Consider the following 17132-nt stretch of genomic DNA (forward strand, 5'->3'; position numbering starts at 1 on the left):
GTAAAAATGCCAGAAAAATCAATTTTCTAAAATAAAAGGAGAAGTCTAATTATACAGTTGAAATTAAAATGATAAAAAACTTATATCAAGTTCTATATCACGAAAATACCAGAAAAGCAAGTTTTCCTAAGAGTAGGTAATGATATGTTAAAGTTTCCTTTTGTTTTTATTATTGCAGTCGATGGGGAATAAGTTGTCGCTAAAGTTAAGTTGAATGGCATGTCTGGTCAACTCGTAATTAGGGAAAATTCAATACAAATTTATTTTAGAAAGAAATTAAACCTGGCATAATAATACGATGTAGTTGAAATTAATGTGATCGGGAATTTTGATCTCTTTAAAATTTGCAAAAATTCCAGAAATATCAATTTTACAAAGAAAAAGGAAAAAGTATTTGCGGTTAAGTGTAAAATAACTGCACAAAAATATCAGAAAAAATAATTTTTTAAAGATGTAGATAAAAGTATATCAAATTTCCCTGCTGATGAGCTGATGAGGTATAACTAACATGAATTATGTTAAGAAAATTTATGTTAAGAGCAAAATACAGTAAGTAGAACCACATCAGATGCAGAAACAATATATTAAGAGCTAAAGTAATATATTATTCATAGAAACTAAACATTATGTGCAGACGTAATGCATCTTGGATAGAAGTAAGTCATTAGACGTAGAATCAAAATGTCAGAACCAGAAGTAATATTAACATCATTTCCAAACAAAAGCATCAATTGCTAAAGCAAGGTATCATTAGCTGAAATAATGCATTCAATGTAAAAGCAAAATATCTTAATCAGAAACAAAACATCACCCCTAGAAACAAATTGTTATGGCAGGAAAAGATATTATACTAAGGTGCAATAGAAAATGTTATGTACAAAAGTACAATATATTGGTTGAAGCAAATAATATCGAATGTTTCTTTCGAATAATATCTGATGTTTCGATACAGAGGCGAAACATCAGGAGCAGATGTAATATTTTACTTATTTGCCGACGAGAAAATTATGCGCAGAAGTTAAAATTATATGAAGAAGTATAATATCACAGACAGAAACAATATCATGATAATTTTTAGAAGACATCATGCGATAAAGCAAGATATAGGCAAAAACACAATATTGTGCGCAGGTACAAAATGTTTTCAGTAGCTACTAAATGTTATGCTTTGAAGCAGAATATTTTATGCAGAAATAATATTATGGGTAGGAGTAGAAGAAAGTTTTATGTCCAAAATCAAAATATCATCAGAAGCAAGCAAATTATTATACGGGAAATTTAAGGTCATTGTCATTTGCAGAAGACAACATTATACGCAGAAGAAAAATAAGTTGTTCAAGAGCAAGTCACCAGGTATAGAAGCAAAGTAGCAAGTGCAGAAATAAAATATCAGAAAATATTATGAGCTGGTGGAATAGAAGCTAAATATTATGGGCAGAAGCAATTTGGCAATTGTCTTTACCAAAAAGTCTTTAGAAGCAAGAAATTGTAGAGAAGCGTTAGTCAGACAACGAAGCAGCAAGGAAGAAATCTACTAACGCAATAAACTTGAATCGTATGTTGAAAAGCAATTGAATAGAGGTTTATATGAAAGTATAATCAGCACTCAGATACAATTTGCCAATCAAGTGGTAAAATTGGATGAACTACAATATTCGTATACTTTCAGTATCTTTTTAATAAATTTCAGTGCAATTTACGTAACAAAAATATAGAGAAACACACCACTAAAACACATCCATTTGTATTTAAAGAGTAGCAGGTGTTCGTTTCGCAATAAATTGAATAAGAAAGCGCAAGGAGAAACAAACATCGGCGGCACCACCGTCGCCACTTCGACGACCGTCTTCGCAATTAGGTGATTTCGTCCTTGTTCTTGCGGCGGTTGGCGAAGCGAGAAAACGTCTTTGAGAGTAGACGAGCGAAGCCATTTCGCCCCCGGTGCTCGCAACCCAGCATTTATAAAATGAAAAACCGGAGTCTAAGTAAAGCAGACCGCTCCGCCGGTTCGTTCCTCGCCGCAGATGTCGTTCTCTCGCACCCTTTTTTTTCTGTTGCGACAACCCTACCGCGCGGTTTACGTCTGGTTTTATAAATAACCAAAAGAACACAAAAAAAACTATTCTCTGTTCCCGGCATTTAGTTAATTGGGAGGTTAATTATTGCGACGAAACAGCGCTCGTTAAACACTCGTAAGTTTCGAGAGCAACGATAAAAGTCGCCCCGAAAAAAACGAACTTTAACTAGCACTATTTGGTTTTATTTAAACGGTAATTTATTGGTTTCGATATAAGGGGGGACGCGGGCTAATAAAAGGAACCGATTAATACCCCGACGATGTAAACCGGGGGTCGTTTAACGAGCATAATTCGCCGATATCGATTCGCTCGGAGGAAGATTCGGATGCCATAAAATCACAACATCGTGGTTTTAGAGCATGTTACGGCCGTTATGGCTAAAAGACTGCCGCGCGATTGAATAAATTTCGCATTTGCTGTCCGAAACGTTGGGATGGACCCCGATTTATTTCCACAATAAATGGACTTGACGTTGTTTCAAGAATAGAACAATGAGGAAATATCTCAATCCTATTTTATTGGTAGATATATACACATCGATATCATTATACTATTGTATTGTATCATATATGTGGTTCGGCCAATATCTTTTAAATAAAAATATCTTTAAATGTGATGAAATGATTTCTTGTTTTCCGAACTAACATTAAACCTAGAACTAGAAACATTCGGAACGGCTAAACCCGAATGATTTCAGTTCTAGGTCTAGTGTTAGTTCTAGTTTTAGTTCAATAAAAATATACAACAATCTATCGCTAAATAACAATTAAAGCAGAAAAATCCGTTTCAGTATATGAAACTTTTAGGATTTGATTATTTAGTGTAGTTTGAAATGTACAAAATAGAGCTGCAAATCATCTTTTGGATATTTTCTAAATGAATTGAGATATTTTGATGACAGATATCTCAAAAAAAAGCCCCATTAATCAAAATTTCAGAATCATACAAAAAATCCCGTTTCAGTATCTAGATTTTTTAGGATTTGGTTACTTGGCATAGCTTGAAATTTACAAAATAGAAATGTAAATAATTTTTTGGATAACTTCTGTGTTAATTGAGATATTTTGATAACAGATATCTCAAAAGAAAGCCCAATTAATCAAAATTTCAGAATCATACAGAAAATCCCGTTTCAGTATCTAGAATTTTTAGGATTGGGTTACTTAGTATAGCTTGAAATCTACAAAATAAAGATGTAAATCATTTTTTGGATAACTTCTGAGTTAATTGAGATATTTTGATGACTGATATCTCAAAAGAAAGCCCAATTAATCAAAATTTCAGAATCATACAGAAAATCCTGTTTCAGTATCTAGATTTTTTAGGATTCGGTTACTTAGCATAGTTTGAAATGTACAAAATAGAGAGATAAATAATTTTTTGGATAACTTCTGAGTTAATTGAGATATTTTGATGACTAATATCTCAAAAGAAAGCCCAATTAATCAAAATTTCAGAATCATACAGAAAATCCCGTTTCAGTATCTAGAATTTTTAGGATTTGGTTACTTGGCATAGTTTGAAATGTACAAAATAGAGATGCAAACCATTTTTTCGATAACTTCTAAGAAAATTGAGATATTTTGACGACTGATATCTCAAAAGAAAGCCCAATTAATCACACTTTCGTTGTCATATAAAAAAATATGTTTCAATATCTAGAAATTTTAGGATTTAGTTACTTAGTACACTTAAAAATGTACAAAATAAAGATGCAAACCTTCTCTTGTATATCTTCTTAGTGAATTGAGATATTTTGATGAATTATATCTCAAAAGAAAGCCCAAATAATAAGTATTTTATTCCGTTATGATGCGATCCCATTGAAATTCAGATACTTTCAAAATCTTGTTCTAACAACCACTTATAATAAATTGTCAAATTGAGAATTGCGCATTTCTTTGATAACTGATGAGTGAATTATAATATATTGATGACTGATATCTCAACAAAAACCCTAATTAATCAGAATATCATGATTATAGAGTAAATTCAGTTTCAGTATCTAGAATTTTTTAGATTCGATTATTTAGCATTTCTTGAAACGTTCAAAATACCAATGCAAGCCTTTTTTCAATAACTTCTGATTAAAATGAGATATCGTAATGAATCATATCTCAAAATGAAGCCTAAATAATAAGAATTCTATTCCAATATGATACGTTTCCATTGGGATTCCTAAACTTTTACAATCTTGTTCTAACCAAAAGTTATAATTAGCTGAATAAGGTTGATGCAACTCTCTGATAACTATTGAGTGAATGAAGATATTTTGATGACTAATATCTCAAAAGAAAGCCCAATTAATCAAAATATCAGAATCATACAGAAAATGTCAATACAGTATCTACAATTTCTAGGATTTGGTTACTTAGCATAGCTTGAAATCTACAAAATAGAAATGTAAAGAATTTTTTTGATAACTTCTGTGTTAATTGAGATATTTTGATGACTGATATCTCAAAAGAAAGCCCAATTAATCAAAATAGCAGAATCACACAGAAAATCTCAATACAGTATCTAAAATTTCTAGGATTTGGTTACTTAGCATAGCTTGAAATCCACAAAATAGAGATATCAATCATTTTTTGGATAACTTCTGTGTTAATTGAGATATTTTGATGACGTATATCTCAAAAGAAAGCCCAATTAATCAAAATATCAGAATCATACAGAAAATGTCAATACAGTATCTAGAATTTCTAGGATTTGGTTACTTAGCATAGCTTGAAATCTACAAAATAGAAATGTAAAGAATTTTTTGAATAACTTTTGTGTTAATTGAGATATTTTGATGACTGTTGTCTAAAAAGAAAGCCCAATTAATCAAAATTTCAGAATCATATAGCAAATCCCGTTTCAGTATCTAGAATTTCTAGGATTTGGTTACTTAGCATAGCTTGAAATCTACAAAATAGAGATGTAAAGAATTTTTTGGATAACTTCTGTGTTAATTGAGATACTTTGATGACTGATATCTGAAAAGAAAGTCCAATTAATCAAAATTTCAGAATCATAAAGAAAACCCCATTTCAGTATCTAGAATTTTTAGGATTTGGTTACATCGCATACCTTGAAATCTACAAACTAGAGATGTAAATCATTTTTTGGATAACTTCTGTGTTAATTGAGATATTTTGATGACTAATATCTCAAAAGAAAGCCCAATTAATCAAAATATCAGAATCATACAGAAAATGTCAATACAGTATCTAGAATTTCTAGGATTTGGTTACTTAGCATAGCTTGAAATCTACAAAATAGAAATGTAAAGAATTTTTTTGATAACTTCTGTGTTAATTGAGATATTTTGATGACTGATATCTCAAAAGAAAGCCCAATTAATCAAAATAGCAGAATCACACAGAAAATCTCAATACAGTATCTAAAATTTCTAGGATTTGGTTACTTAGCATAGCTTGAAATCCACAAAATAGAGATATCAATCATTTTTTGGATAACTTCTGTGTTAATTGAGATATTTTGATGACTGATATCTCAAAAGAAAGCCCAATTAATCAAAATATCAGAATCATACAGAAAATGTCAATACAGTATCTAGAATTTCTAGGATTTGGTTACTTAGCATAGCTTGAAATCTACAAAATAGAAATGTAAAGAATTTTTTGAATAACTTTTGTGTTAATTGAGATATTTTGATGACTGTTGTCTAAAAAGAAAGCCCAATTAATCAAAATTTCAGAATCATATAGCAAATCCCGTTTCAGTATCTAGAATTTCTAGGATTTGGTTACTTAGCATAGCTTGAAATCTACAAAATAGAGATGTAAAGAATTTTTTGGATAACTTCTGTGTTAATTGAGATACTTTGATGACTGATATCTGAAAAGAAAGTCCAATTAATCAAAATTTCAGAATCATAAAGAAAACCCCATTTCAGTATCTAGAATTTTTAGGATTTGGTTACATCGCATACCTTGAAATCTACAAAATAGAGATGTAAATCATATTTTGGATAACTTCTGTGTTAATTGAGATATTTTGATGACTGATATCTCAAAAGAAAGCCCAATTAATCAAAATAACAGAATCATACAGAAAATCTCAATACAGTATCTAAAATTTCTAGGATTTGGTTACTTAGCATAGCTTGAAATCCACAAAATAGAGATATAAATCATTTTTTGGATAACTTCTGTGTTAATTGAGATATTTTGGATGGCTGATATCTCAAAAGAAAACCCAATTAATCAAAATTTCATGATTATAGAGTAAATTCAGTTTCAGTATCTAGAATTTTTTGGGTTCGATTACTTAGCATTGGATTCAAAATACCAATTCTTTTTAATAACGTCTGATTAAAATGAGATATCTTAATGAATCATATCTCAAACGAATGAGTTATAAATAATAACAATTTTCTTCCAATATACGTTTTCATTAGGATTCCCAAACTTTCACAATCTTGTTCTAACCAAACGTTATAATTGTCTGAATAAGGTTGATGCAACTCTCTGATAACTATTGAGTGAATGAAGATATTTTGATGACTCATATCTCAAAAGATACTCACTTAATCAGCATTTCATAAAAGTTGATAAAAGTTTCGGGTTCAACCGTGCATTGTCAGATATACAACAATCTAACGCCGAATAACAATTAAAACTAGAACTACCGTCCTTGATTTATACATCACGGGGAATACCCCAAGTTTATCTATAAACATGGAATAGAGCAACTTGGAGAATAACCTGAGTTGGATTCTATCTGTAAGCGCTAACATTTATATTTAAATATACAGATGTATTAAATAGATAATATTAATAGTATGACTTAAAAGTATTTTGTTGAGATTTTGCTGTAATTTAATTTATTTCACATCTACGAACTAATTTGAGTGCGTAATATGGGCGATTTACGTAAACTTGACAATAAACAGCGAATTGTGGTCTCGAGAGAACGCGATAATTGAATTCGTAGCCCGTCCGATCGCGTCACGTGATTCGGACAAAAGTTTTTGCAGCGAAACTACGGGTATTTTCATGCTTTGCGTACGATAACAACGCGACCGAGCCGATGTAAATTGTTAATTAGTCAAAACGGTCTACGCGTTTAAAACAACACACTCGCAAACACGCGTTTGCAACATTCCACCCCCAACAACCACAATTTCTCTCGTTACAATTCACTAATTAGACTTATGAATAATTAAAATCATCAAATATGATTGGAATCATGTGGGAAAGTGAGACCTTTCTTATTTACCGGCACCTCCGCCCGTAAATAAATAAAAACGAAGGTTGTCAAAACCGTTGGGGCGTTTCTTCGGGGACCCGGAAGTGTATAAGCTCGTCTGCGGTGCTGTTACTGTGCCGTGTACGTTTCTTTTGTCCCCCCCACGAGATGTGTTTATCACAATAAACCCTATCATGTAGAGAATGCGAACCGCGCCTCAGTTCCTACGAGACCTTTGAGGATCTTAATGGTGGTGGGTGGGACGATGACAATGGGGTCACGCCTGCGGTAAATGGTACGCGTGGTTTTTACGGCTTGATAATATTGGTCCAACAACTCGAGTAACGTTGTCAAACAAAAAAAATAACCCCAACTCCATCTTGGAGAACAATAACGTTTCAAATTTAAAAATAAGAAAATAAAATTAAATTTGATATATTTATTTGGTATTATAGAACAGCTGGTATAATAAAAAAATTAAAGTTAAATCTTTTTCGTTTAAAATTATCGTATTATAATTTACTAACAAAAATATATTATAATAAGTACTTATGTACAATAATATTCCTTCACAAGCAGCTGTAATTTAAAAGAAGTATTGCTTAAGATTCTCTTTTTGTATCATTTGTATCAATACTATTAGTATTCGTAAATGTTTTGCTTAAATATTTAACAGTATAAATTATAAATACACATCTATGTACAACTAATATCACATTCCTATCAGTGGAGCCAATTAATAATATATTTCTTTAAAATTGCAATCATCAAGATTGGAATAACGGCTGCTAGGAAAACGTATTAAAATAAAATAGAAACTAGATTTGCATATTTGACCTCTAAACGCTTAAATTATGATGTCATATTCCACTAATTAGAAGAACGTCTTATTAGAATAAACCACTAAAAATAAATTGAAAAAAAAAAAAATAAATCTCAACATAATTTTATAGATTTGACAATTTAAAACAATTAAAATCTAGGCATGCTTCCGTACTTTTGATTTGGAGGCCATATAGGACCGCTTTCGCTGTTCTCTTCGGAATTATTCACTTGGGTTCTTGTAAAGGTATTCATTATGGATTCCCGCAAACGCTCCCTGAACGTCATGTAATCCGCACATTGATTATGTGGACCAAAATTAAAGTCTGCCACTTCAACCGTGAATCTAAAAAAAATATTTTTTAATTCAAATTAATTTCTTTATCAACGAAAAAATTAACCTCCTCCTATTTTGTATATGATACGAAACTCCAAATATAATTAATACAATCGCTAATATACTGAAAGAAACTGGAACCACGATAACCGATAATTGCGCTTGCTTTTTTACTAAAAAAACATTTAAAAGAGATTTATGTTAAATTAATATTAAATTAATTACCTTCGTAAACTGTTACTGTAATTGGCCGAACCATTTTATTGATGTCGTTAGAAATAACAACAACAATGGTTTGAGGCCCTGGCGTCCCATAAAATCTGATGATTGGAAAATCACAAGAATCAAGAGTAAGAGGATTAGCGCACGTCTCATTTCCTGTTACATTGTGAATGTGCGGATAATAAGTAAGGCAATAACTGAAAGATTTTGAACCTTCACATTTTATTTTTAAACGTAAGATATCGCCTTGATGTACCCAATTGTTACCACTAATTGAAAAATTTGATACTGGAGCTAAAAAAAATTATTAATATTAAATGTATTAGCTACTATATGAATTTAATTGTTTGTTTGTTCATAAAGGTGTTAAGTTCATAAAACGAGATCACACCATTTTCGATTACTGTTGAATATATCATAAATTCAGTTACCCCCGTCTAAATCTATGCAGTACCTAACAATTTCTCAAATAAGACGGTAAATTATTCTGTAAAGAAATGGAAAACACTGCAAAGAACTTATGCTATCAAGTCTATGTAAATAATATGGCGCAAAAAGTTGCTAACAATCGTAAAGATTGTGTTCTTCAAGAGAGAAAGATAATCCGAACTGTTTATCAGAAACGCTTTAAATGATATTCAGTGTATCAAAATGTTTACATAAAGTTATGTTTGAACCTCAACTTTCGACACTTCCTTTATTTCTGTCATTTCAACTCATTCGTTAACAATAACAATTACTTATTAAATATAATATTTATTGATTTGAACTAAGTAATCATTTAAGATTTGCTGTTATCTGAGGATTCTCATCACCTTGTGTTGACTATTAACTTTGATTGTGTCCCTCAAGTTTCTCAGTATAAGTACAACCCCTTTTCTGTTTATAAATTTAAATTGTGTAAACATTCCAGTGTTGTATCAGAGGTTAGTGGATGTTGGTGCACGTTAGTGCATGATTAGGAGAGGATATAGACCGAAAGGATAGATCGACTCATTACTAATGCGTGTAATTTTGTAAAGACCTTTAAGTCTGATGCTAAACATGTTCAGAGACTCGAGGTTTTATGTAATTTAGCTATTTATCAATTATCGATCATGGTCATCATCTGCCAGTAGAAGTTGAATAAATGTTGAAGCACGCAAACAACTTACTACTGGGTTTGAAGCGATTCCAAACTTTTTGTCAAGGGTCATGCAAATATTGGAATGACGATTTATGTTATGATTCTTAACAAATCTACTCTGGCATTAACTCAACGCCTTGGATTCATTCACTTTGAGTTAAAGTGATTCTTCTCTGACTTCTTGGTAAAATTTCCAGCATCGACATTTGTGGTCAACATTTGTAAAGACCGCCTCTCTTATACCCAAGAATGATACCCCATCAATTTCTGTTTCCTGATGTTTTGTCGCACTCCAACATCATCCATCGTCATCTACGCTATTTATGTTCCTTGTATGCTTATGTATTAAAGATTGTGTTGAAAATTATCGAGTAGTAAAAACTGTTTTTTTTTACAATTTCCACTGACTTGCCTGCTAATCTGCAAATCTAGGATCATACATCCCTCGTATGACCAGAAAATAAGTACCGTTTTGTCCACTGTATTGCATGAGATTGTCACAAAACGATTAAATTATCGGAAATTGTGTTCCCGTTGGGTTCGACCCAACCGACTTGGAAGTGCTTTGACATTTCTTACTCGATACAATGATGAAGGAGGTGAATTCTTAAGCAAAATTATGACCGGTGATGAAACTTGGGTTTGTCATGTCACTCCAGAATCCAAACAACACTCAGGATCCAGCAAAAAACTAAAATTTAAGACAACTTTGTCGTCACTTCCGGCATCTTTCCATGAATGGTGACAAATGTCTGAACAATGGTGACAACTAAGTAGAAAAATAGTTTAAGACATGCTTTTACAAGTAAAAATAAGTTTTGTTTTGAAAATATAAAAACATATTGTGTTTTTTTCAAAACGGTACTTATTTTACGGACTCGCCTCGTACAATAAACTTTCTTTTCTTCATAAAATGAACTTTTCATCGGCAGCTGCTTTTCCGTGTTTTCCGAGCTTCTATGAACAGCGATTCGCTACGTCGCTCTTGCCGAATAATTCGGTGTTCATCCATTTTATCGCCGTATATTATATGGTTATACGACGGTCGATATTACAAAAGAACACCTACCTTACATTTCTTCACGGTATAATTGACATTACAAAAGAAAACTAACCTAACACAACATTCTTTTTCCGGATGATTGACAGTTCAAAAGAATACTAACCTTACCTTACTTTAAACTAACCTCGCTTAACAATCCTTAGCTGTAAACTAAATTAACACTACACAATGTGTTTTAATTATTTTTTATTAATTAATATAATAAAAACTAATTAGTCGATATTTGTTTTGAGATACAGTGGCTCCAAGCCAAATTCGGACAGTAGAGTAATAATACTTTCTTACTAAAAAATATTCAAACTAAAATTGCTAGGAAAAAAAAGTAAATTGATTTTCAGTAATTTATTAACTGCATATTCAACCACAAAATACTAAAATTTATTCACTGTAATAAAATAATATATGAATAAATTAAAACAGCACAAAAACTAGGCACAAGCCAAACTCGGCAGCCATAAGTAAAAATTACAAACAATTGCATGTAGAAGCTTTGACAGTTGACAAGGGGAATTCCCTAATTGACTTCTTTGTATTATTCGCGTAGAAATGTAGCTTTTTATTCGAAATGTCGAGACAAAGAGGCCAAACAACGATTGAAATTAGAAAATTAGTGCTTAAACATTCCCAGGGAGGAAAATCGGTACGAGAAATTGCAAAAATTGTAGACAGAAGCCATTTTACTACAAAAAATGAACTAGGGATATAACATAATGCTAAATTATATGATAGAAAGGCGATCAGATTAATATTTGCGAAAGAGCACGAAAATAAAAAAATATTTCTTTTTGGAAAACTGTTCTATTTACTGATGAAAGTAAATATAAAATTTTTGGGTCAGACGGTAGGCCATATATATTATGGAGAAGAAAAAATGAGGAAATGCGTTTAAAACATGTAAGGACCAACTGTGAAACATGAGTCATTTACAGCTGCTGGACCAGGATCTTTGCATTTCATTAATGAACAAAAATGCGTATCTCAATATTTTAAAACCCAATTTACTTCGTAGCGTGGGTAAACTATCTCTTGGAAGCGACTGACGATTCTCATGTAACGGAAACGCAACCCCAAAGCCTAGACATAAATCCCATTGAAAATTTATGGCATTATTTAGATAACAAAGTTCGGGAACATGAAGTTTTTAGTAAATCTGAGTTGAAGAACTCCTTGTTGGGAGAATGGAAGAAAATTCCACCCATGTTTTGAGAAAAATTGATACAGTCAGTACCTAATCGGCTTAAAATGGTTATAAAAAACAAACTCAATACTAATATTTATGACAAAATTGTCGGTCAGACGGGGTGTGATAAGTCTTGGTTATCTCTATAAGATACTAAACAATAAAGTGCTCTAGGACTTTGTTAATATTATTATTAAATAATTAAATAATAATTTAATATTATTAATTAAATAAAGTGGTAATATTATACAGTGTGTCCGTAAAATAACGAATATAAGAAGAATTTAAACGAGTTATGACGTCATCGATATTTTTTTCAAATGGTAATCCTCCAATTTTTTACGGAATATGAAAGAGGATCTTTTTCTGAATCTAGTACACTTAATATTAATATTGGTTACATAAGAAAATTTTCGAGAAAAATTACTTTAAAGATTAACTTCTTCAAATTTGCTTCAAAATAGCAGTAGCCATGAGTAACTATGGTAACCAATTGTTTTAAACAATTCCCTGAGTGTGAAAAACTGATTTAAGAAAGCTTGTTGAACTGTGGTGGCGCGCCATCTTGTTGGAATAACTGCCATTGGAATTCAGGGGGGACAACATTATGATATCGTTTTGAAAAAATCTAAATATCTCCTTCCAGTTAAGGTTTCCTCAAAAAGTAAGAAGTCAGGACAGTATCCCGTACTATTTCGCTCCACATACTGATGTTTTGCGGATATTGAGTGTGCGACTTTCTTGCCCAATATCGATTTTGAGTAGCCCAATACTGTCTATTTACTCAATGTGAATGTTCCCTCGTCAGAAAAAATATATTTTTGACAAAGTCTTTGTCATCGTAGCAAAATTGTTGTTAGAAAAAATACGACTCATTGCTCGTCAATGAAGTTTACTTTATATAATATTTTGCGGTTTTTAAAACTATAGGAACCGTTGATTAACTAATGTCCAAATTTGACCCAATACCCCTGACAGTAACATAAGGGTTTTCTTGCCCAGCCAAAACCACCTTTTGTTGAACCTCTCCCGAAACATTTGGTCGGGTAAACTTCGAGGAATCTCGAAGATGTCTAGGCTTTTTAAATTTAATCACAGCTAGGCTTGCTTACCATACTAATGAGCTAAGCAGTTTTCGATCAAGAAATGTTCCATAAGGAGGTCAACTACTTACAGAATCATTTTTTGACACTGAGAAAATTGTTTAAAATAATTGGTTACCATAGTTACTCATGCTACTGCTATACTCTGTTTTTAAACCAGGAGGAGTATTTTAAATTTGTCACCAGATTGACCTTGCACGTGATTGGTTGAATGCGAGGAAGGTTCACACACAGGCAATTTTGAATTTTGAATTTGAATTTGAAGGGTAGGTAATTGATAATTCGACAGTTTCGTGTCAATATTGTATATTTTGTGTTCTTAAACCCTTTTTTATTATATTTTGAAATAAATACACTCATAACTTCAATGTTAATTTGTATGTATAGTGTTGACGATAACAAACGAAAATAAATACAATAATAAGTAAATAAATAAATAATAATTATTAATTTAAATTTACCGCCAAAATATCTAGTGATATTTTCTGGTGATTTTTTCCAGTGTAAATCTGACTTTCGCGTTTACTCCTCCTGGTTTAAAAACAGAGTATAGTTCTAGCGCAAGTGTTAGTTCTAGTTTTAATTGTTATTCAGCGCTAAGTTGTATAATTTTAAGTTTCGGGTTTAGCCCTGTGTCTTCAGACGCTGAATGTTAGGTAAGGTTAGTTTTGTTTACAAACATTAATTATACCATGAAGTATTCTTTGGCAATTATAGCGTGAAGTTTTCTTTTGTAATGTCAATTATAGCGTGAAGGAATGTTCGGTAAGGTTAGTTTTGTTTACAAACATTAATTATACCATGAAGTTTTCTTTGGCAATTTGTAATGGCAATTATAGCGTGAAGTTTTCTTTTGTAATGTCAATTATAGCGTGAAGGAATGTGAGGTAAGGTTAGTTTTGTTTACAAACATTAATTATACCATGAAGTTTTCTTTGGCAATTAGTAATGGCAATTATAGCGTGAAGTTTTCTTTTGTAATGTCAATTATAGCGTGAAGGAATGTTCGGTAAGGTTAGTTTTGTTTACAAACATTAATTATACCATGAAGTATTCTTTGGCAATTTGTAATGGCAATTATAGCGTGAAGTTTTCTTTTGTAATGTCAATTATAGCGTGAAGGAATGTTAGGTAAGGTTAGTTTTGTTTACAAACATTAATTATACCATGAAGTTTTCTTTGGCAATTAGTAATGGCAATTATAGCGTGAAGTTTTCTTTTGTAATGTCAATTATAGCGTGAAGGAATGTTAGGTAAGGTTAGTTTTGTTTACAAACATTAATTATACCTTGAAGTTTTCTTTGGCAATTATACTCTGTTTTTAAACCAGGAGGAGTATTTTAAATTTGTCACCAGATTGACCTTCCACGTGATTGGTTAAATGCGAGGAAGGTTCACCCACAGGCAATTTTGAATTTGAAGGTTAGGTTATTGACAATTCGACAGTTTCGTGTCATTATTGTAAATTTTGTGTTCTTAAACCCTTCTTTATTATATTTTGAAATAAATACACTCATAACTTCAATGTTAATTTGTATGTTTAGTGTTGACGATAACAAACGAAAATAAATACAATAATAAGTAAATAAATAAATAATAATAATTATTAATTTAAATTTACCGCCAAAATATCTAGTGATATTTTCTGGTGATTTTTCCTAGTGTAAATCTGACTTTCGCGTTTACTCCTCCTGGTTTAAAAACAGAGTATAGTTTTATCATATCAACAAATTTGAAGTAGTTAAACTTTAAAGTAATTTTTCTCGAAAATGTTCTTATGTAACCAATATTAATATTATCTGTACTAAATTCAGAAAAACATCCTCTTTCATATGCCGTAATAATCTCACTCATTACTCATTACCAATATTCTCTGTGTTATACAAGGAGTTCAGAACTAAATGTTTTATGGCGCTCAACTGATTGAGTATTGGTTGTTAATCACTATTTTATATTGTGGTCTGATTTTTTTAGTAGATGTTGTTCTATAGATCTTAGTTATTCTATTAAGATAGTTGAAACATGTAATTAGGGTAACCTGTTTGTTTCAATAAATAAATAAGACTAAATGTTAGTTATTAAAAATATAAATACATTTTCTAAATTTTGTTTACTGTCCGTGTTTTACATAGTTTTTAGCTATGACTGTCTTAATTTAGCGCTTAGTTGGTTATTGTCCAAGTTTAGCTTGTGCCTAGTTTTTGTACTGTTTTCGTTTATTTTTTTATTACAGTGAATAAATTTTTGTATTTTGTGGTTGTTTTTTGAACATTACATTTTTTCCTAGCTGTTTTAGTTTAAATATTTTTTAGTAAGAAAGCATTATTACTTATTACTCTAGTGTCCGAGTTTGGTTTGTAGGAAATCTAGGAACATTTTGAGAGAAACGCTTTTTTAAAGAATTAGCGAAGAATGCGCTTCAAGGAAAGCAGCTATTACTCTGGAAATACTTGGAATTTCGCTATAATGGTCGAAATCATAAAATTACTTAAAAAACACAAATTTCACTACATGGTATTTAAATGATGGAATTGAATAGCACACAGTTTTAAAAGAGTTTCTAATAAAATTACTTGATACATCCAATTTATTGTTATTGAAAATTGGGTGATCTTGTTTTATAACTTAAAAATCTTTTTTTTTTCTACTTGAAATTTCATGTTGTTAGAATCCATTACTAAGTTCATGATTATGATTTTTATAAACTAAAAAACTCACCTTTCACAGTAACAACCTTTGAAAAATAACCATAAATACTACCTGCTCCTACAGGCAAAATAGTATTATTACAAATCATAGGGCTACCTTTAATTGTTTTATTTGACTTAATTAATAAACTTCTTTCGTACACATCAATTTTATTTGAATGAGCCGCCCTTTTACTTCGTTCAATCGCATTATTTTTTACTTCAACCAACTCACTACTTGAAACACTTTTTGAAGTAGGAATTCCCACTGAAGTACTACTTGGTTTTACAGTAGTTGTTGTAGTTGGTGGAGTTGTGGTTGTTGTAGTAGTTGTTGTGGTTGTAGTTGTTGTAGTAGTTAAAGGCTCATAACCACCAACAACTAATGCCTCAATTTTATGGACTTTATCAATAGTTTTATACTCATTTTCAAATTTTAAATTGCCAGTAACCCCTTCATAATCACAATCAACAAACCAATAAGTCAAAACGGACATTGATTGATTCTTTAAAAAATTAAAATCAGCATCATTCAGTTTTATCTCATGGGAAGCTATCGCTGCATTCGAAATAAAAGTATCCATTATTGTGTTATTTTGGATAATGTTGAATCTCCCATTTAATTGTTCTATACAAAAACGATTATAAATAAAACAAAATATTGGGTGAAATAAAGTATTTACCAGTTATTTCAAAATCTTTAACAGCAGATGTAATCGGATAATCAAACACAAGATAAGATTTGTACACTGTAATTACTAGCTTATAATCTCCTGGTGCGACATTTGTGTAATTAACCTTCCATTCATCCACAGCTTCTTGATACTCAGTCTAAAATTATAAAAATTTCTTAATAAATTCAACCAATTTTTCTACATACAGTTCTTGAATGAGATGGTCTCGTATTATCTTGCCACTCAAATTTATAAGTCGATGTTGCTGGTTTATCATCTTCATATAACTCGGCCCGGAATGTTAAAGTAGCTCCAACAACAACTGGACTGTCGCTTCCTAATCTTAATTCGTAAGAACAACTGGCTAAAAAATAAAAAAAAATGTTTGCAAATTTGTCATTAACAAATCACACGTATTTTTACCTAAACTTATTAACGATGTTAACAATAAGTACGATTTTATAAACGATGAAATCATTTTGTACTTAATAAACCTAAAGCGTTGTTTTTTACAAAGAAAAATTCATAATAAAGTGACGATGTATATAAAGCGAAATCTAAAACGTCAAAAGTGTTGTTTAGGTTGACAGTTGACAGGAATGTAATGTAAATATAGGAATCTTTTATATCGGCTAAAAATATAA

At 31.0% G+C, this 17132-nt stretch overlaps 1 protein-coding gene across 2 annotated transcripts; it reads right to left on the minus strand.

Moving 5' to 3' along the window:
• Positions 1–8079: 8079 nt before the first annotated feature.
• Positions 8080–17052, minus strand: LOC111429310 (uncharacterized). Of its 2 annotated transcripts, XM_023065184.2 has the most exons (8): positions 16912–17052; positions 16695–16852; positions 16498–16645; positions 15846–16442; positions 8659–8949; positions 8498–8606; positions 8272–8442; positions 8080–8177 (listed from the first exon to the last, which is right to left on the minus strand). In XM_023065184.2, the coding sequence occupies exons 1-8, from the start codon at positions 16964–16966 to the stop codon at positions 8165–8167; spliced, it is 1542 nt and encodes a 513-aa protein (XP_022920952.2). In that variant the 5' UTR covers positions 16967–17052; the 3' UTR covers positions 8080–8164. The 2 variants fall into 2 exon arrangements, with proteins under 2 accessions (XP_022920952.2, XP_022920951.2); XM_023065183.2 differs by having other exon boundaries at positions 8153–8442.
• Positions 17053–17132: the final 80 nt, after the last annotated feature.

The sequence above is a fragment of the Onthophagus taurus genome, chromosome 1, assembly GCF_036711975.1.
Source record: "Onthophagus taurus isolate NC chromosome 1, IU_Otau_3.0, whole genome shotgun sequence".
NCBI classification, from domain to species: domain Eukaryota; kingdom Metazoa; phylum Arthropoda; class Insecta; order Coleoptera; family Scarabaeidae; genus Onthophagus; species Onthophagus taurus.

Bases quoted from the DNA above. Each gene is read 5' to 3' on its own strand.
- LOC111429310 (XM_023065183.2), bottom strand. From the start codon at position 16,966: ATGATTTCATCGTTTATAAAATCGTACTTATTGTTAACATCGTTAATA. The intron at 16,646-16,694 runs GTATGTAGAAAA...TTATAATTTTAG, and splicing joins GACCATCTCATTCAAGAACT to ACTGAGTATCAAGAAGCTGT. The intron at 8,607-8,658 runs GTAATTAATTTA...ATGTTTTTTTAG, and splicing joins TACAGTAACAGTTTACGAAG to TAAAAAAGCAAGCGCAATTA.